General features: G+C 44.5%; 1 protein-coding gene across 1 annotated transcript in view; it reads right to left on the reverse strand.

Moving 5' to 3' along the window:
- Lars2 (leucyl-tRNA synthetase 2, mitochondrial) overlaps positions 1 to 21,796 on the reverse strand; it is a 107,287-nt gene that overhangs the window by 56,024 nt on the left and 29,467 nt on the right. The window contains exon 5 of the mRNA XM_008831929.3: positions 21,324 to 21,384. Coding sequence (XP_008830151.1) covers positions 21,324 to 21,384 — 61 coding nt within the window. The remainder of the gene's footprint in view (positions 1 to 21,323; positions 21,385 to 21,796) is intronic.

Genomic DNA, 21,796 nt, shown 5'->3' on the forward strand with positions numbered 1-21,796 from the left:
CGTCAATCCAATCCTCCCTATGGGATGTGCCTGTCCCACAGGAGGGCATGGACTCCAACTGTGTAGGTCATTGGGGCTGGAGGCTATGTAGCACCAGGGTTAACATACCTGCCACTGTCTAGAAAAGAATACCTTCACTCCCTATCACTTTTTTTTTTATGTGTATGCATGTACTGCCTGCATGTAGGTAAGTGCGCCTGTGTCGTGCAATGCCTGCGGGGGTCAGAAGAGGCTGTTGGATCCCCTGGGACTGGAGTTACAGACAATTGTTAGCTGCCATGTGGGTGCTGGGATTCAAACCCGAGTCTTCTGCAAAAACAACCAGTGTTCTTAACCACTGAGCCATCTCTCCAGCCCCCGACTAGAGGTTTAAAGAAGTACATGAAGCAAAAATGAGAAAACGACAGCTGTTTACTCCAGGAGTAAAGGCCCATTACCACTTTATTTTCTATGTATCTGAGTTCCTCATAATAAAATATCAAAATCCTTCTAATGAGTATATATAATAAATATATTATAATGGATATATAGTAAAATATATTATAATGAATACACCCTCTAAGCCTCTGAATCTGTTTCCAGACACTGAGTAAAAGTTCCACAGCAATTGAACAACATTATCTTCAACTAGGTTTATGGTTCTGAATATGAGTTTATTTACCTAAAGTAGAAAAGCAAGTGTAGAATGGGTGGCAGGGGAGGTCTTTAACAGCGCTCCCCTGTGTTCTCTCTGGAGCATCAGCTTGAGGTAAGAGAGGGACAAGGAGTTTGAGCCCCCTCTTCTCCCCAACTTCATCACTGGCCTGACCTGTTTATATTGCTGCTGCACCCGCCATCTACAGGAAACACATTGTGAGCTGCTGTGGGAGTCAGGCTTGAAAGTGCTGTGCTTGCCCTGCCAGTTCTTCCTCCTGTAGAGGTCCAGCTTGCTCAACAGACCAAGTAATATAGCCTCTGAGAGTCACAGATTCCTTCTGGAACCTTGCATGATTTGCCCATTAGAACAAAACAAAACAAAAACAGCTATTTCTACTCTTCTAAAACTACCAAAGACATTTTCAAAAAATTAAATAATTTAAAAACTTTTGGCTTAGTCAATCAAGACCCTCTTTTCACACGTTCATTGGGATCTACTGACTCAATATATAGTTCTATAGTCAAGAGGCCAAGGGTTTAACACCTATGGAGATGTTAACAGTTCTTCCTCTAAGGCAGAAGATGGTCCCTGGGGACCTTCTGACACTGGCTGGAAAGAATTCTTTGTCAGCACTGTGTGTGTGTGTGTGTGTGTGTGTGTGTGTGTGTACACCAGTGGTATATAATGAGCAGAGACCAGGGTAGAAAGCCTGTAACATACAAGATAGCCCCTCAAATTATCCAGCTCTGTGTGGATTTTAGTTTTTGAGATACGTCTTGCTATGCAGTCCAAGTCCTGCTCTTCCAAGTGTACAGGGGTGTGCCTGTAACACTTTCCAGCTTTAAATGTTAATAGAGGAATCTTGATCTAAGGGTTTGAATTATTTCAGTTCAAGTCTGAAGCCACAGGCAGATCAAAGGAACATTATCCAGGCAACTCTCTGGTGGGCAGCCCATAAAAAGTGACAAAGGAGATTAAACATGGTCTCCTGGAGCTCGTCCTTCATTTAATTTCCCTCCTCCATGGGAGTCGGTTTCTCTGCTAAGCATGACTTGCAAAGTACCAGGAAGCCTGTACCACCAAGAAACAGGTCAGGGCTGGGATGCTATTTGCTAGGAATGTGTGATTTATTGTACCATCAAATTTTAATTTAATATGCCTCCAAGTGGTACCTGATTTGAAAAATCTCATGTAATAAATTCATGCATTAAATGCTTCTGTTTTGAAGTCTGAGAGGCTGTTATTGATACATCAATTTATTCCTCCTAGGAAATGGCTGTTGAACACATAAGTATTTAAAGATCATTCCTTGGAATCTGGCACATACACCCAAATGCCCAGATCCAACTACACCTGCAATGTCCCATTCAGGTACCTTGTGTCTCTGTAGTGGAAATCCCTCCCACCTCCAACTGTCCACAGGCTGTGGATGGCACCAGTTTGGTAAGACTTCTCGGTGAGACGACCAGAAAAGGCAAACAGGGCTGACTGTCCCCAAATCCCTTGCCTTCCCTGTACCTTCCTTTTCTGTTTTCAAATAAGCCCACACCTGCATTAATGCACAGTTAGTGTTAACACAAAAAGCCAGGTAATTTAAATGTAAAGCTCTGAAAGCAGCTCACTTAGGCCTCACAGATCTACATCAAGGCATCAGCTTTTATATCCCATGAGCTCTAGAGAGTGCAATCTAGCCATCTGAGATCTCAGCGAGGTGGCTCCTCCACACCACACCACTACACTCTATACTGTCTGGAGTAGGGGTTAAACATATTTTGCAGATTTATGGGCAAACATGGACCCAGGGCAGAAGGTTTGTGTTCTCAGAACATGAAGAGGCTCAAAGCATCCTCTCTCTGAGAGACTACTATGCCCATCTAATGACCTTAATAATCTAACAACTAAGCCTGCCTGGACATGACTTTCTGTGGCCAAGGGATCTGGCGTTGGTGACATCCAAAAGGCCAGGGCACTGAGGTCTGGTTACATCTGTGATACAGAAGAACACCTCTGAAGAATCACAGCTGTCAGGAACCAGGTGCTTCACTGTGGCACCCAGACAGCCACTCCTCACTCTAGGAGAAGTGTCTAGGTAAGTATGATCTTGGAGGACACTCGGATGCCCCTCAGAGATGCCCAGGCAGAAGAGGGATGTAGAGGGTGATGGGCAACTCAGCACAGTCCTGGATGAAGTTGGAATCAGCCCTTCCTATGGTTTCTGTAGGGGGGCTTTCTTTCTCTTTTTCACTTTTGCTACAGAAGGCAAGTGGCAGGAGGCTGAGGCAGGAAGACTGAAAGCTTGAGGCCAGTCTGGGTTATACAGTGAATTCAGGGCATGTGCTATACCAGGAATCAATGAGAAGGGGAAGGAGAAAGCACAGGTCTGAAATCTTAGGTACTTGGAAGGTGGAGGCAGTAGGATAAATTCAAGGGCAAAGGATTGAAGATATAGCTTAGTGGTAGAATGCTTGGGAATGCGTGTGCAGCATGTGAGAGGGCCTGGGTTCAATCCCTAGTAAAGGTAAGTTAGGAGAAAAGGTCAGTGAGATGGCTCACTGGGTAAAGGTATGTGAGACTTCAGCTTCAGCCTTGCTGACAGCCTTATATGGGACCCTGTACTGGAGACCCAGTTAAACTACCCCAGGTCCAAATAGTTAAGCACATTTTAGGAAAAAATTGTTACTAAGAAGGGCCAATGACTGGATGGTTTCGAGGATATGTGGGGCAGAATAGTCAGCTGCCCAGCTGAGCTGCATCCTAAAGGCCAAGTGTCTTTCCTTCATTTAGGACCCAGCACAGACTGGCCTTATCATTTATGCCCCTAAAATTTATTCAACTCTTAAGCAAGCTGTCAGTTCCTGAGGGCAGGTAAAGGAGCACAGGGCTGGAGACTGAGGTGAGGCCAGAATCCTGGCTGCCCTGGACCACTGCATTCCTGGACAGATGATTAGTCTCTCCGGCTTCACTAGCCTCATCTGACACAGATGTTGTAACCACTGTAAGAACCAAAGGCTCTGAGGAGGATCAGCCAGTCTTCCCAACACTGTCAATCCCTAAGAGGTACACAGCAGGTTCATAGGAGTCTTCATTAAACAAAAGATTCAGTCTAGGGCAAGGGTCACTAGAGTTACAAAACAAAAACAAAGACATATAGGGAGTGCTCTGTGCTCCAGGCGTGGTGTGCGCGGGTATCTCGGGGTCCCCGCCACACCTGGCTAGTCGCGGCGCGGGTGTGGCCACAGGCGTCTCTGGCCGCGGAGGGTGCCCCGCAGGCTTTTCCCGCTGCCTTGGGTCCCGTGTCTCTGTCCGCATGTCTCTGGTGCTGAAAGTTTCTCTGCTACTGGAGCGTTGTCCAGCCGAATCCTGTCCCTTTTCCACCTGTGTACTTTCCTCAGGATGCGAGGTCCACTGGCCACTGAACCACACGGTTAGAGTACGAGGACAGCGAAAGCTAGAATGTCCGCAAGTCGGTAACGAGGGAGTGCTGCCCCCCGGGGAGGCTAAATTACAGGCAGGAGACACAGAACTCAGTCTACAGCTCTTTATTCCAAGTCTCAGCAACTCAGTCCCCGCTCTAGTCCCAAGTCTGCTTCTAGCTCCAAGTCTGCTTCTAGCTCCAAATATTGAGAGAAGACTAGGATATTTATACCATGGGGGTAGTGGTAAAAGCTTTGGCTGTTAGGTACTTTGTGAGACATTGTATTTACATATGGAAGTGGGTTTCTGCCAGACTGCTGTCTGCCTGAATATGGAAGTGGGTTTCTGCCAGATTGCTGTCTGCCTGAAAAATCACAGGAAAGCATGGTATTCCTAAAGCCAGAGGCCATGTTTGTGTTTAGAGCATTCGTGGCGGACACTTCAAAAGGAGAGTCAGGAAAGATGCCAGGAAGGCACCCTGCTATGAAAGGATCCCCAGCACATAATCCCGAGCTGCATGAGCTGTCCGGACGTGAAGGGACTTCTACTTTGCATAACAGAGGTCCCCAACAAAGACAGACTAGTGACACACACCTATAATCCTACACTCTGGGAGGGAGGCTGAGGCAGGAGGATTTCCTTGAGTTTGAGGCCAGCCTGGGCTACAGAGTGAGTTCCAGGCTAGTGTGGGCTATAGTATGTATGATAAAAGCAAAGCAAAGTGAAACAACCCTACCCTGAGGCAGAGTCCTTGGTAACTCCCTGGAACCCAGTCTGGCTTATTTACAGTGGCTCACTTGAGAGATGTTCTCCAAGTACACAGCAGTGCTTTAAGAAAGCCGTGGGCAGACCCTCCAAAATTTCAAAGGCAAATGGAGACCATATTTACCATTAACAATTTCCATACCAGCAAAACTATTGGTGGCCTTTCAGGAGACATGGGTCCCCTGCTCAATGATCTCAGTGATCTGGTATCAGAAACATTACATTTTTGCCCCTTTTATTTTATTTTGGTTTTGTTGTTGTTGTTGTGAGGCAGGGTCTCCCTGTAGTCCCACCTGGCCTGGATCTCACAGAGTTTGGCCAGCCTCTGCCTCCCACTGCTGGGATCAAAGGCATGCAATACCATACTCAGCCCCTGTCCCTTTTAAATCACCAATAAGAAGACACTGGCAGAGGTTCAGCTGCTGGGTCTAAGAGACTCACCCATTGGTGGGTAGAGAGAACAGGATTGTAGATCTGCCACCCAATTGCAGGTGCTGCACTCTCATTCTCTCAGGACTCTACAGACTGGAGGGAGCGCTGGCAAGGCAGAGAATGGCAGGGAAAGCAGGTGTGCCAGGTGTGGTTACACACCAATGGGCTCCAGCCCAGGAAGATGACCTTTCCCCCACAGCTGAGAAGCTTGAGGCCTTCTGCAGTTTCACCTCTATGTAACAAAGTTCCTCAACACTTCATCCACGCTCCCCATTTTGTCCCCTTAGGAAAAGGGAAGCAAGGCGGAAGCGCCTTCACCTCCACTGTCCCAGGCCAGGGCCCTCCCCTCCTCCTCTCCAGACTGCTACATTCTATTTGGGTGGCGTCTTTCCCAACAACTCCTTCAGAACCAGTCAAGGAGTCCCTATAACAGCCCACACGGCCTCCTCTTCCTCCTTTCTGGACCATCGCCCCCATGATTACCGCAGCTTGGCTTACTGAGCCCCGCTGGGCCTCCCCACTGGCCACTTTCCTTGGCTCTTCACTCCATCTTTCAACTTCCACTTTGCTAAGGTTCTGCCTCTGACCTGCACGTTCCCTGTTTTCTTTGCAGAATTGAAGGGATAGGTGTTCATATCAGGGTATGTTATTAATCTTGAACCTAACATTTGTCTAAACACTAATTTTTATGCAATTATGTTCCTTCATGCAGAACTAACTTTAAACTAAAAATGACAGAAGACTGGAAGTTACAAATGCAAGACTGAGCTTACAGGGCCTGTGCTTTGTTCTTAAAGGTCTTGCTTTCTAAGTCCAGGACTATAAACTAGATTCTAAAGTGATCTGAAAGGTTCATGTTCTGCATGCTTGCAAAGCCAATTTAGAGGGAGTTAATGGAAGGGAGATAGAGGCCTGTGGTCTTGAAGTCACTGTGATCAGGAAACTCCTCTTCCTGTTGCTTTCTTGAGCAATATTTTGAGTTTTCTCCTGCATCTGACAACCTGACAGCTATCCCTAATACATGGTACACAAGATCCTGGGAACTATCCACAAGCAGACAAAAAGCAACAATTTGCTTAATTTCTTGGTAATTACACTGACAAGGATTTCATCAAGGCAGTCTAACAATACAGACATGTTCTCTAACTCCACATTTGGGAACAGAACACCCTCCATGAAGCCGCAGAGGTGACTAATTAGTTTGAGTTGCGATTTGTAGTCAGTTTAGTTGGGCAGAGGCCAGTATTTCAGTCAAACAAGCACTCTACAATTGCTCCATTTTTCTAGAAGAAAAAGAATACTGACACAATTATTCAATCCATAATAGCCTTGAACATTCAGGATCAACAAGGCAGAATCTTCCCATAGCTGATTTCAAGAGGTCAGCTCTCTAGGGTTCCTAAGGAACACCATGGCAACTTGTTAGACATGGGCAAGGGTCCAGGAGAGGAGGAAAACTCTTCATCAGTCCACAATGCCCACAGACCTGCTCAGCTATCCACAGCTCTGTCAGGCAACAAATCAGAGAAGCACATTGCAGCATCAAAGATTTCACTTGATGCACCAACCAAGAAACAAAACCACAAACTTGGAAAGGTCATGGGAAATCACCTCAGTAGCCCAGTGATGTGTGTGCACAAGTGTGTACATATGAGCATGTGGGGGATCAGAGGTGGACACTGGGCATCTTCCTTAACCACTTTCCACTTTATTTTTTGCAACAACGTTTCTTACTAAACCCAGAGCTCACTAATTTGGCTAGGCTGCTGGCCGAAGAGTCTAGGGATTGGCCTTTCTCTGCATCCCAGCACCAGGATTATAGAAGTGTGTTGCCTGCCTAGTTTTTAATGTGGGTGCAGGGGATCCAAATTCTTGTGCTTTGCACAGCAGGCACTTTAGCCACTGAGCCATCTCCCCAGTCCCTAGTCCAGTGATGTTCTTTAAAAGGGAGACTCGGGGTAGAAGAGGAAAGGAGGTAGGCATTTTAGAGTTAAATGTACCATCTTCTGCTTTCTGGTAAAATTGAATAGATGCACTTCTCCCTGCTCTTTCTACAAAATGCAACTAAAAACCAGTATGTCCTTATGTGTGTTTATGCATGTATACATATGTATATACATGCATGCATATATAAGTGTGTATATGAATGTATATTCTAATTCTAGAATTTTTAGTTGAACTTAGTATATGCATCTACAGACTGAGTACAAATATTATATATATGCATATATATGTGTGTGTACGTATATATGAATAAATGAGTGAAACCTAATACTAAAAAATGGTGAGGGACTTTGACATTAAAGCATAACACAGCATTGAGGAGTTCCATGGATAATTTTTTTGTCCACTGAGGCATTTTATTTATACATATGTTTAATGTCGCTAGAAAAGAATCCCAGGATTTTCCCTCCTGTGTGTTTTTGCCTTACTTCTTCATGGTCCATGATGCCAGCTGAGGTTGTCAGTACAATGAAACCAAACTGATGGGATGGGAGCAGATTATTCTGCCACTTTTCTAGGTCTTTGAGCTGCACATCAAATCTGGGGCTGATCACGCCACACTTGTTTAACCTGCCCGTGAGGTTCACAACAATTTTCCCAGCTCTGTGATCATCAATGATTTCAAATTTGCCAGTTAACCATGCTTCATCATCATAGGCAGGATGCAGATGATGACTTTGGAGCTCAGAGCACCAGCTAGGACATTCATGAGCACCATGATGGCGGCGCAGAAAGACAGCAGAAAGAGCCATGGATACTTTTTAAATGTCCCATAAATACTAGAATTATGATGAATAAAGCCAATATCCCAGAAACACCAATGGAGAAGGGGAGGAGTGAGTGAGTGAGTGAGTGAGAGAGACAGACCCAGGCATGATGGTATACACATGTAATCTTGGCCCTAGGGAGTCTGAAGCAGAAGAATCTTGATTTTGAGGCCAGCCTAGCTATACAGTGAGCCTCTGTTTTTAAAATCAAGGACTGGGGATGCAGCTCAATGGTAGAGCACTCTCCTAGCATGCTCAAGGCCTTAGTGAAGAACCTCAAGGACATGTCGAATAACAGTGAAAGATTTAACATGCACGTTGCTGAGTTCTCTTAAGCCAAGGATAGAAAGAGTGCAGCTGAAAAACTGTTCAAAGAAACAATGACTGAAAAAACACCCAATTTGGCAAAATAATAACAACTCCATAAACCAACAGATTTAAGAAGCTAAGTGAACCTCAAACTGACAAGCCCAGAGAAATTCATTCTAATTAAATATCATAATCAAACTCATGAAAATTAAAGACGAAAAAAATTCTTAAGCACAACCAGAGAGATAGGGAGAAAACAATTCAAAAGGCGCAGGCCAGCACGAAGGGCTCAGCATGTCTCAAGTGCTAAACAGAAAGAACAGGCAATCTAGAACTCTGTATCCCATGTAAAGAATCTTGGATGAGTGGGAAATCAAGTCTGTCTAAGATAAAAGAAGAACAAATAGAATTTTTTCCTGAGCAGACCTACCCTGTCTAGGGATGTAACTCAGAAGGAATGTATTTGTGAAGTCATGGGTTGGATCCTTAGCCCCAATAAACTGGATGTGGTGGCTCACACCTGTAATTCCAGCTCTCAGCAGGATGATCAGAAGTTCAAGGTCATCCTCATCTACACAGCAAGTTTGGGGCCAACATGGGACACATGAAACCGTTTCTAAAAACAAGTACACAAATAAACATCAGTTCTTTCTCAATAACTGACAGAACTAGAGAAGAAACAGACTCAGGATCTCACTGATATTATAGAATCTGCACCCAACAGTAGCTGAATAAATACTGTTTCCAAAACAGTTTTCAAAATAAACCATATCCTGGGCATAAAAGAAACCTCCAGCTGGGCATGGTAGTGCACACCTTTAACCTAGCAGGCAGATCTCTGTGAGTTCAAGGTCAGCCTGGTCTACCTCCAGAACTGAAACTGTACTGGGTAGGGTCTCTGACCACAGTGGAATCCAACACAAAGTTAAGAACAGAGATAACTCCAAATACTTGGGAACGAAACATACATGTGAACAACCAGGGAGGAAGTTTTAGGAGTCTGTTTTTCTGTTTGTTATTTTCTTTTTGTTTCTGTTTGTTTTGAGACAGGGTTTCATTATATAGCCCCAGCTGGCCTGGAACTCACTATGTAGACCAGGGTCGTCTCACAGAGATCCACCTGGCCCTGCCTCCAGAGTGCTGGGATTAAAGGCATGTGCCACCACACCAGGCACAAATCTTTTTATCTAAAAAAATAAAAAAGAAAAATGTCAAGTATTTTTGGACTCTCCCTAGTTAAAGGCAGTGCTATGTCAGAAAAGAGGAAGTCTCAAATCAGTAATCTAAGCCCAAACTTCTAGAAACTGGGAAATTAAGAATAAAATAGACTCAAAGAAGACAGAAGGCAGAAGGAAGAAAATAATAAGAGAAAGTCAATACCACTAAAAGCGAAAATAGAAAAGCAACAAGCGGGGCTGGAGAGATGGTTCAGCAGTTAAGAGCACTGGCTTCTCTTTCAGAGGCCCCAGGTTCAAATCCCAGCACTCACATGGCAGCTAACAGCCGTCTATAGCTTAGTTCCAAGGGATCAGATGCCCTCTTCTGACCCCTGCGAGCATCACGCCACACGGGTGCACTCACATACATGCAGGCAATGCACTCATACACATAAAATAATAAAAATAATTAAAAAGAAAAGCAACAAGCAAGCCGGGAGTGGGGTGCGTGCTTTTAGTCCCAGCACTCGGAGGCAGAGGCAGGCCAATCTCTCTGAGATGGAGGCCATCTTGGTCTACATAGTGAGATCCAGCCAGTTGGGGCTACAGAGAGACCCTGTGGTTTTTTGTTTTTGTTTTTGTTTTAAATCCAATAAGAAAAAGTAAGCAGAGTCAATTCAATGGTCAAAAAAACCAAAGTAAACTATATTAGCAGACTAAAAAGAAAAATCACAGTAGAAATTCAGTGACACAGAAAAAGCATCTGACCAAATTCAACACACATTTCTGATATGAAAACAAACAAAAATTTCAGAAAACTAGAAATAGAATGTTATCTTAACTTTTTTTCTTTTTCTTAAATTTTCTTATTTTTATTTTATGTGTATGAGTGTATTACCTGCATGTGGGTAAGAGCACCCATGTCCTGCAATGCCCAAGGAGGTCAGAAGAGAGCATCAGATCCCCTGGAACTGGAGTTAGGATGGTTGGTAGCCACTAAGTGGGTGCTGGGAATCAAACCTGGTCCTCTGCAAGAGCAGTCAGTGCTCTTAACTGCTGAGCCATCTCTCCAGACCAAGTTAACTTGATAAAGAGTATCTACTTCAAACTTAAAAGAGCTGAAATAATTTCTTAAAAAAAAATTTTTTTTAATGTATATGAGTGTATTGCCTGCATGTATGTAAGTGCACCCATGTTGTACAATATCCATAGAGGTCAGAAAAGGGTGTCAGATCCGCTAGAACTGGAGTTGTTAGCTGCCATGTGGGAACTGAACTCGGGTCTTCTGTAAGAACAGTCAATGCTCTTAATCACTGAGCCATTTTTCCAGCCCCTGAAATAATTGATAGCAGCAAAAGATGTAATGCTTTCTTCCTAGGACCAAGTGTAAAAACAGGATGCCCACTTTCCCCACTACTGTTCACACTACTAGAAGTTTTACCTAGTGCAATAAAGCAAAAAAGGAATGAAAAGTTATGCATATGTGAAAAAGGAAGAAATAAAACAATGCAAATAGCATGATGATTTTCCTGAAAAATCCATTTAAAACCAAAACAACCCCAAACCCTCTTAGACACCCTAGGTAGGTGTTCTGCAGGGCTGAAAAACACAAAGCATCCAGCTGTCTTTCCAGAAGCACAGTGCCACAGATAACTGCTCATGAATGAAACACATGTATAAATCCAATAAACATGCCCTTAAAAATCACTGGGCAGTTTGGCCAGGAGTGGTGGCACATACCTTTATTCCCAGCACTCAGGAGACAGAAGCAGGTGGATCTCTGTGAGTTCGAAGCCAGCCTGGTCTACGTAGAGAGTTCTAGGTCATCTAGGGTTACAGGGAGAATCTATTCCCTGCCCCCCCCCAAAATTCATGGGAGGTATAAGGTGAAATCTACCATGTTCTGATAATGAGAAATTTAAGCATTAACTAAAGAGATGCCCCTTGGAAGATGATTCTGGACTTAGGAAATTATCAAGAATCTACAAAAGAGGCCAGTTCAGTCTATGAAGCAAGTTCCAGTACAGCTGGGGCAACAGGAAGACCCTGTCTCAAAAAGACCAAAAAAAAAAGAAAGAAAGAAAGAAGAAAAAAATCAAAAAACAATGGAGTCAGTAAGATTTCAGCAATACTGGCTATAAAACCAGTATAAAGTAAAAAGTTAGCAATAGACAAAACTACTTTTTAGAGAGGAAATACAAGCCAAAGGTGACACAACAGAGGAATGGGGGGTGGACAGGGAAATGAAACTAATGATATATGAAAACTAACACTGAAGAGGAGAAAGGGGGGCTAACTGTAAGATCTTGACATCATCCTCTGAGCTGGTTACTAGACTTTCCAATGTTATCACATTTTCAACAACTTTATGTGTGTATGGATGGATTATGTATGTGTATATGTGCCTACATGTGTGTGCACTTGTATGCAAGCCAGAAGAAGGAATCCAGTGTCCTCTATTGCTCTCTGCCCACTCCTCCCCCCGTTCCCCTCAAAGGAATGGGGTCTCTCCTTGAACCTAGGGCTTGAACTTCCTCAAGTACGCTGGAAGCCACTAGGCTTCCATGATCTTCTTGTCTATGCTTCCCTCATAGTTGGGGTTACAGGTGCTTGCAGGATACTTGGCTTGTTATGTGGGAGCTAGGATCCCAACTCCTGTTCTCTTGATGTGGAGCAAATACTCTCAAGTGAGCCATCTCTCCAGCCCCTGGAACATCTTTTAAAAACAGTACTGCATAAGGTCTGCTTTTAGTTTCTTTTAGTTTCACAACTCAAAGGTTTTTTGTTGTTGTTGTTGTTTTGTTTTTTGGTCTTTTTGAGACAGGGTCTCCCTGTAGCTCCAGCTGTCCTGGAACTTGCTCTGTAGACCAGGCTGGCCTCGAACTCACAGAGACCCGCCTGCCTCTGCCTCCTGAGTGCTGGGATTAAAGGCGTGAGCCACCATGCCCGGCTGTTGTTTTTATAACTTTGGTATTTTTATTGTGGTAAAATACAGATAAAATAAAATTTATCATCTTAACCATTCTAAAGAATACAATTTGGCAACGGTGGGTCTTATTGTTGGACAGACAATCACAATCATTCACTGCAGAACGCTGATATTTCAGAGAGGAAGTCATTCTTCTATTTGCAAAAATTGAATTCTTGGGATTGGAGAAATGGCTCAGTGGTTAAGAGAACTGGCTGCTCTTTCAGAGGACCCAGGTTCAGTTCCCAGCACCCACATGGTGGCTAACAACCATCTGTAACTCCAGTTTTAGGAGATCCAATGCTCTCTTCTGACCTCTGTGGGCATTGCATGACATGAGTGCATTTACATACATGCAATCAATATACTTATGCACATAAAAATACAATTTTTAAAAATTAATTCTTACAAAAACTCCTTTACTTGAAAAAAAATCGTGCACTTTTATTTTTATATTTTTAATTATGTTTGTTTTATTTGAGTGGATTTGAGTGTACTGATTGCATACATGTCTGTAAATGTACCTCGTGTTATGCAATGTCCATGGAGGTTAGAAGAGGGCAACTAATCCCCTGGAAGTAGAGCTACAGAAAATTGTTAGCTGCCATGTGGGTGCTGGGAACTGAACCCAAGTCCTTTGCAAGAGCAGCAAGTGCTCTTAGCTGCTGAGCCATCTCCAGCCCCACCTGGCTTATTTTTTAAATTTTGCTTCTATTATTCATTTATGATTCATCTTATATCAGAAGGAACTGGTGGTAGACTTGTATTTTGATTCTGCCTAATACGGTTTGGGACATGATCATTCCTACCCGTGTTCTGAACAAGAAAACAACTTCCAGCTGTGGAAGAGAAGCATGGGGTTGCACCTGGAACCGCTTTAACAAGCCCTCTTGGTGATTCTGACGCCTGCACAGTTGGAGGGCCACAGGTTAGGGAGGCTTAAAAATAAGCTGTTATTTTCACGGAGTAACTGCACCTTCAAGACCTTCAGCTACTGCTTTCAATGCACCACTTATTGCACCCATGCAGCACTCTTGTGTGTTCAATCCAGGGTTGTACCTGGCTGAGGTAGTAACCTGGAGGCTGATTGGTCATGGAGAAAAAGGTTTTGCTCGTTTATTCTCTAAGGTGTTTGAAGAACGGTCAAATCTCCCCATTAACAAGCAGCAAAGCAGCACTCCCTTAGAAAGAGGCCGGGGCTGCAAGTGGCCAGGATGGGCCAGACCACACCCACCACACTAGAGAGAGGCAATAAGCTGCACCCACATGCAAGTACCAAAAACAGGTGGAGAGAGGCCCAGATTTGGCCTCCCAAAAGCACTTACCAAGCATCAAAGCAGGAAGCTTTCTTCTTTCCTTAGATCACATTTTATTGAGCAGCCCCTGCAGGGCACCCTTTTTTTTTTTTTTTTTTTTTGCAGTTTCATTATAAAGCCCAGCTGGCCTTGAACTGCTGATCATCTTGTCTCAGACCCTCAGTGCTGGGATTAGAGGTGTGCACCATCAGCCAGGTGCCTCCTTCTCTAGTTCAGTATGAAAAGTCCAAGAACCGCTCTGGCTAAGCTGATGAAGAGCAGGCCTCCCAGGCTTTAGACTGGCAAGCACTGAGGTAGACCACTCGACATGAATGGGTGTCAAGACATCGTCAGGACTGCACTATGACTGAAGTAGGTTAGCCCCAAAAGATGCACAGCACAATCACCAGCAAAAGCCAAGGCCCTGCCTTGGCCCTGCCAACGGCCAGTCTGAACCACAGGGAACACCAGTGGAAAAATGTTCATTTCCTGACTCAGGAAGCACCAGAAACCCAGAGCCAGAGATCTGCCAAACAGCTTCGCTTATGAGGACCTGAAAGGGACCAGGAGAGGCAGAGTCAAACACTTGGAGTGCCTGCCACACGTTGTCAAGGCAACTGGCTCGGAGCTCTCCCAATGGAAGCTTCTCCCAACCTTATTGCCAGGCACTCACATGCCTCGGAGTTTTTCTCATTTTAAGATGGTCTTTAATTTTTTTTAAAAAAGCATTTAAAAATACATGTTATTCTCAGGCCTCATTATTTCCAGTAGCTCATCCTTCCTATTAGATGTTTAGACTTCTATGTAAATAAAGTGTCAGAATCTTGAAGTAATAATGATTTTTCATTCTGTTTTTTTGTTCTGTTTTGTTTTGTTTTTGAGACAGGATCTCCCTGTAGCACCAGCAGGCCTGGAACTCGCTACGTAGATCAGGCTGGCCTCGATTTCAACAGAGATCCACCTGTCTCTGCCTCCCAGTGCTGGAATCAAAGCCATGCACCACCACACCCAATCTGATTTTTCATTCTGTAATCATACAAACCATAGCACCTGACAGTGAACCCAGGCAGCAAGGATGCAGAGCCTGTGTGTTTGGGATGGAGAGGGCACTGTTCCTGAACTGTAATCACCACCTGAGAGTGCGGAAGAAATGTTGAAATAAACAAGCCCATGGCTTGAAGAAATTCTAACACAGCCTTGGAAATGTGTGAGCTGTGCATAAAGCTCGCTAGCTGCTTTACCTATTTATTTGTGTGTATATGTGTGTGAATGTACACCCAGAGGTGTGCACCTATGCATGCAGATGGAAGCCAGAGGAGGGCAAGGAGTGTCCTCCTCTAACACTCTCCACCTATTTCTTTGAGGCAGGGTCACTCCGTGAACTTTGGACTCACATTTTCTTTGCTAAGGAGGCCATTAAGCCCCAGTGATCCTCCTGTCTCCACTCCCCTCTAAACTAGGGTTACAGACGTGTGGGACACCTGGCTTGCTCCATGAGTGCTGGGCTCCAAACCATCATCCTCAGGTTAATGCAGAGAGCAGTCTTAACTGCTGAGCCATCTCTCCAGCCTCTGAATTCTTTTGAAAAATATTTTTGTGCTGGATGAGGTAGCACACACCTTTAATCCCAGCACCTATCTCTATGAGTTCAAGCCCAGCCTGGTCTACATAGTGAGTTCCAGGTCAGCTGGGGCTACAGAGAAACTGCCTCAAAAAGACCCCCCCCCAAAATTTTTTTTTATGTGTATGAGTGTTATATAAGTATACCTGTATTGTGCAGTGCCCACAGAGGACAGAAGAGGGCACTGGATCCCCAGGAACTGGAGTTATGGATGGTTGTTAGCCACCACATGGGTTCTGGGATTTGAACCTGGGTCTTCTGCAAGAACAGCCAGTGCTCTTAACCACTGAGTCATCTCTACTGCTCCTGAATTCTTTACAGGTAAAATTATACCATGGCAAGAAAGTCAGAGAAACAGAAGAAACAAAAATACCCATGCTCCCAGATACAGTGGTGCAGGTCTTTAATCCCAGCATTCGGGAGACAGAGGCAGGCAGATTCCTGTGAGATCCAGGATAGCCTGGCCTACATAGTTTCAGGCCAGCTAGGGCTATAGGGAGACCCTGCCTCAAAACACAATATCTGTGCTGACAAAGGGGATGCCATGAAGGCCTTAGGGGCCACCTAGCCTTATGCAGGCTGTACAGTATCAATGGCACTCTTTGTGGTTGCCTGGCCTTAAGCAGACTGTAAGGTAACGATGGGCAAAATTCGGAAGATGCATACTCAACAAAAGGCCTGGCCTAGTAGAAACCCAGGTAAAGTATGGTACGGTTGCTCTGCTGCCCTGCCTCCCACTCACACAGCTCTCTGCAGTTCTGCAGCTAACCACACCCTCACACCTAATTCTCTCTTAGCCACAGGGGCTGCAGGAAGAGCATGAAGTCAGATTTTGAGTTTTTCTCAGTGGATAACTGTCTTGGGAACAGCAATTCCTGTGTTTGCCTGACCTCTAAATGGATAAAGCAGTCACTCTTCTTGCTGGGCAACACAGAATATGGATGCAGAAAGGAAAATTCAGACATTGATATTTAAAATCCATTGAAAATGAATGTAAGTAAAAACATAAGATCTATGCAATGGAGAATTTCAGAAAGCAGTTGTGTCTGGCTTATGGGATGAGGGAAAACAAGAAGCACTGGTCAGTTCAGACACAGCGATGCCCAGGCCTAGAATATCACCTATTTGCTTTGTTTTGATTTTCATTTCTGTTGGAGAATGGGTGTTTCCAAATTGCTCAGCAAGCCCCACAAACCAATAAGGAATAAAGCTCTTCTCTGGCAGACACGTCTTTGAATCTTATTGGGGGTGTTTTCCTTCTTATATTTGTCTGATTTTGAAAGCAACCCCAAGGGCTGCCTACAAAGCATGTATCCAGATGATTCCTGATAAAAGCAGGCCCTAAAGTCTATTTCAGTCAAGACTCATAGGCAGGCTTGGTCCAGAACCAGCTCAGACACCAGAGCCTACATCATGGGCCCCAATGACTTAGACGACAATTCACTGTCACAAGGAACTCACAAGACCATTCCTCAGGGCCAATTTACAACCATCAAGATACAACTGGACCCCAAGTGCAGAATGCTGTTATCAATGCCCCACCCCCCGAAGTCCACGTTAGTCCGCAGCTTGCACTATTGGGAGGTGCTGAATATTTAAGAGGAAGGGTCTAGTGGGATGTTTTAGGTCATGGGGGCCATGTTCTCAAAGGGGACTATGGGTCCAGTCTCTTCCTCTTCCTGTTCTCCCTTCCAGTCCTGCCTATAGGATGCACAGCTTTGCTCTTCCACACATTCCTGCCATGACGTGCTGACTCCCCTCCACAGATTGTGAGCTAAAACAAACCTTTTCTCTTCATAATTCTCTCAGGTACTTGTTACTTAATGGGAAGCAGGCTAACACAAATGCAGTCCACACCCCTCAGATAGGCTGCTGATCATTCCAGAAAGTAAGTGCTCCACAAATAAAACCCTTAGCCCCGATTCCCTCAACCCCCTTCTTTCTTCTCCTTCTCCTCAGTCTGGAATTCCATTTCCTCTTTCCTCTTCCCTCAACAGATGCTCAGCTGGTTGCACTCAGCCTTCGGTTTTTCTCCTTTCAACATGACACATGCTGCTTTGGGAATAACATCTGAAAAGGCAGCACAGTAAGTTCTGTGCTAAGACACCACTTGACAATCATTCTGGCTCTCCAGAAATGCATTAATTCTAGGAATGTATATTTGTTTTGTAATCCAGAAAATTCAGCTTTTTTCTGTAAGGAAGATGAGAGCACAGCTCAAGAGCTGGACCATCCCAAGGACTTCTCATCCAGGAAGAGTCAGGAAGGATGAGGTGATGGCCCAGTTGCAAGAGTTGGCCCTCTGTCTGAGGAGAAGCTAGTATTTCTGAACCACCTAATTTTCTTAATATTTCTTACTTGTCACTTAGCCATCTACTGAGTTACCTGGTTTTTATAAGACTTTGAGACTATGGCTTGCAAAGGGCACAGATTTGCCTCATCAGTTAAATAAATGATTTCTCTACCTCCTTGCTTTGCTGCTCTGTGTGTGCATCAGATTATTATGGTTTAATAAAAAAAAATGCTTAAGGACTCTCAAACAGGAGGGCACCATGAACACATGCATCTAAACTTGTTTTCATTAACCCTCATTAAAATGACCAGCACAACATAGAGATGACAGCAGGAGCTATTGGCATACCAGAAATGACAGGGAATTCTAGCAGATGAGACAAGACTGAAGAAAGGCACCATGTGCCCAACAGCATCTCTCTCTTCCAGGGAAACATTGGTTTGTGAGAAGCAGGGCTCTGGTATCCCTACTCAAAAGGGCTAGGTCATGGGGACCTGGGCTCAACATAGATGGAAAGGTTTCAAATTGGACACTGCTGTTGTAGAGGCTCAGCACTACTTCAAAAAATCATGTTCACAGTTTATCCACGATGATACACCTTGCATCTGGGCAAAGGTCAGAGCAAAGAGAAAGATGTACCAGAGGGTGGAGTCCCCATCCAGACAGAAGTAAATGATGCAGAGACAGCAATGGGGGTCCATCCCTGAGACCTCTCAGACTAGTGGGTCTCTCCATTCATATGCTAGCCCACCTTACTCAGAAGACAGGAAAGAAGCCCAAGTCTAGGAAAGACTGAAATAAGCAAGGAGGACACAGCAGCCTAAACTACAAAAGACACTGCAGGAAGCAAAAATAAATTGTCAAGAGCATCTCCTTGCACTCTGAACATATGTGGTTTGAGAAGATGAACAGAAAATAGTGAGAAAAAAAAAAAAGGACCTGGCCAAGAAAAACCATAGTGCTGGATGAGGTAAGGGAAAATAATAATACAACAAAATTAGTATCTATATTAAAAACAACATTGGTTCTACATAAACATGACAAGTTCTTCCAGAAGGTAGAAGAAAGCAAGACTGAAAGAGTAGTGACCAAGGAGGACAGTGAGCTAAGTGCACACTGCACTCACAGAAGGTCAGTGTTCTTGAGAAAGATCCTCGGCAAGCGCCACAGTGAACGGACCTGTGGAGCAAGGGTGCCTTTGGACTAAGCAGCAGCAAAACTAAAACCAAAGGACCAATACTGGCATTTATGTTGGTAAGTGACCGGGGCACAGAGAGACTGCAAGGACACTGTCTGCTTCCTGTCCGCTGCGCTAGGAGCAGTTTCTGCTCCATCATGTCCTTTTGCCGTGATGCTCTGCCTTACCACAGGCCCAGAAACATGTAACTAGCCTACCACACTGAAACTTCTGAAACTGAGAGCCTTTCCCCACCCCCAATTCCAATAAGCATCAAAACAAGAATGCAAAGAGCAACACACGTAGAGATGCAGAGCCGGCTCTGGCTGGCCTCAGACTTCTCCATCAAACACGATGGAGCAGCTGGTCTCACACACCTCCACCCATGATTACACTGCACAGAAGTACTGTGGTCATGGGGGGATCTGAGTAGGAGCTATGTGTTAACCTGTTAGATGGTGCTGGTGTTGATTTCCTGATTTTATACTATATCCTGCAAAATAACCTCTGGCCTGCCCTCCCAATTTCTTAGGAGCCTGAAAATATTTTTTGAAAAATAGATGGAAGGTCTACTAGAGAGATGTGAAAGATAACGAAGAATTTCATGCCCCAGCCACTTTTCCACAGGTGAACTCGTAGGTGAATGTAACAGAATCATGTTTAATGATGTCATGGGATCCCCAAAAAACCAAAACAAGAAAAATGTAAAAGTTTAAATAGACATTAGTACTCCAAAAAGTCTACTGATGATATTAAATATCATTACACTTAGATAATTGTCATGACCACTATTATAAAACCAGAGCAAATATCTCAAGATATAAAACAGACAAAACCCAAACCCCTAGAAACAGGGTTAGAAAGTGAAAACTGTAAATAGGCTGTTTTACTTTTTTATGTTGATACCTAGAATGTATTGTTTAAAAAACAAAAACAAACAAACAAAAAAAACTTCACAGAATACAAAACAGAACTGATCATTTTCATATCCCTTGCAGAAAAAAAGAAAACAAAATCCCAAATATAAGAAACTACAAACTACACCCTTTTAATCCCAGCACTCAGGCAGCAGAGGCAGACAGATCTCTGTGAGATGGAGTCCAGCCTGGTCTACATAGTTCCAGGTCAGCTGGTGCTACAGTGAGTCCCTGCCTCAAAATCTCAAAACACATATACACACACACCACAGAGAAGCCATGAGAAAAAAAAAGCCTAAAGCTATGTTTTAAAAGTCTAATCAGAAAATAGGTGCAGGCGAGGGGCTACAGCTCTATCGTGGAGTGCTTTACTAGCATCTCAAGGCCCTGAGTTTGAAAGAGAACGAGAGTGAGAGCAAAAGTGAATATGAAAATCAATACAAATAACCTTTCAGCTCCTCTCCTCTGGGACTACAAGTGTACCACCAAACCTGGTTAACCCTACAATTTTTAAGTTACGTAAGGTGGGTGCTCCCATTACCATGAGAGAGGGTAAAGAGTCTATCTTTGCCCTCAAGGAATCTACCATCACCCTGAAGGCCCTCTGTGGTGGCCTGCGTTCCACTCTCAACCAACAGCTCCCCACTGCTTTCTCAGGACGATGTGACTCAGGGCCAGGATGCTTCATGCCTCTGCCCCATGAAATGCTGGAGCTCTTGCAAGCTAGGGTAGAAAAGGCATTGCAATCGGGCATGATTTAGCCTGTGCCTTTATCTGGAGGCTAAAAAAACAAAAGACAAGGCCTCTTCAACTGTGTGCCTTTTGTCCTTTCAGTCATTTAAGAGATTGCCACGGAGGAAGGAACTGGAATTTGAGTTTCTCCCAGTGCTTCTCACAAGCAGTAAAGCGGGGAAAGCAGTAGAACCTATTTAGTGTGTAGAGTGAGCAGGGTGCTGAGTGGGGTCACGGCAGGGAAGGGGCCCTCACAGCAAGACAAACGGCAATCCATCCCACCCGCAGACCACTCCTCAGTGTCTGAGGCATGAGCCTCTGAAGGTCTCCATTCACAGCTGGCATGACCCCCAGGTGGTCCTCTGGGAACTCTCCTGGGCCTGGGATTCTCCACTGGCTTTGTGTACAATAAGAAGAGCCACATATCAAAGTTGTATGTGGCAAAATCACTGATTTTGAACTCAGAATAAAATGTAAATTAACAGTCAGTCAGCGCCTACTCCCCAAGGGACTGGTGGGTTAATATTTAATCACTTTCATGTGGATTCCAATAATCCTTTTAAACTATTGCTGAGAGCCAGAAATCCTTGTGCAAAGGTTTCACCACACACAGCATAGCCCATTATTAAGAAGCTAACTCTCTTAACTTAATCTCACAGAAAATTACTTGTTTGCAGACAAATTACCCACTCAGGACTGTTCTGTTTGTGGAGTGCTAATCTTCCCTTCTTTGACCCACTCCTCCTTTTCCCTATCCTAACCCAAAGAGGAGGACAGTCTACCAAGCAATGGGGCCTTCTCTGAACAGAGCCCCCAGGAAGAAGGGCTGACTTACCCTGTCCCAGCTGAAGCAGAGGCCGAGGCGATCAAGCTGTTTCCTCATGTGCTTAATATTGCTGTGAAACAAAGGGAAGGACAGTTGACTTTGAGGGGGTCAGGGCCACAGGCAAATTACACTTTAAGAATCCTCAGGGAAACTGAAAAATCTAGATCAATCAAGGAAACTTCCAGTGTTGCTTTGCCTTGGCAGAAAAACCAAGAATCAGTGAAACAGCAGTACGCTGGCAGATACCAGGGTCTGGACATGCTTAGTCGCTGGAAGCCACCTTGTCTTGGCCTAGGGGGCCACTTCTTTCCCCTGGCCACTAACAGGTGACCCATTTGAATGTGTGCTCTTGGCCTCTCCAAGTCTGTGTTCTACACGGAGTTCAGCCAAAAGTATAAGTTTTAAAGTAACTGAAAACAAAAATGTCTAGGCTAAGGCTAGGGTAGATCTCCTCGCTCCTGCCAAGGGGCGGGGGGGGGGGG

Source organism: Nannospalax galili, unplaced genomic scaffold (genome assembly GCF_000622305.1).
Source record: "Nannospalax galili isolate Female #2095 unplaced genomic scaffold, S.galili_v1.0 scaffold536, whole genome shotgun sequence".
NCBI lineage: Eukaryota > Metazoa > Chordata > Mammalia > Rodentia > Spalacidae > Nannospalax > Nannospalax galili.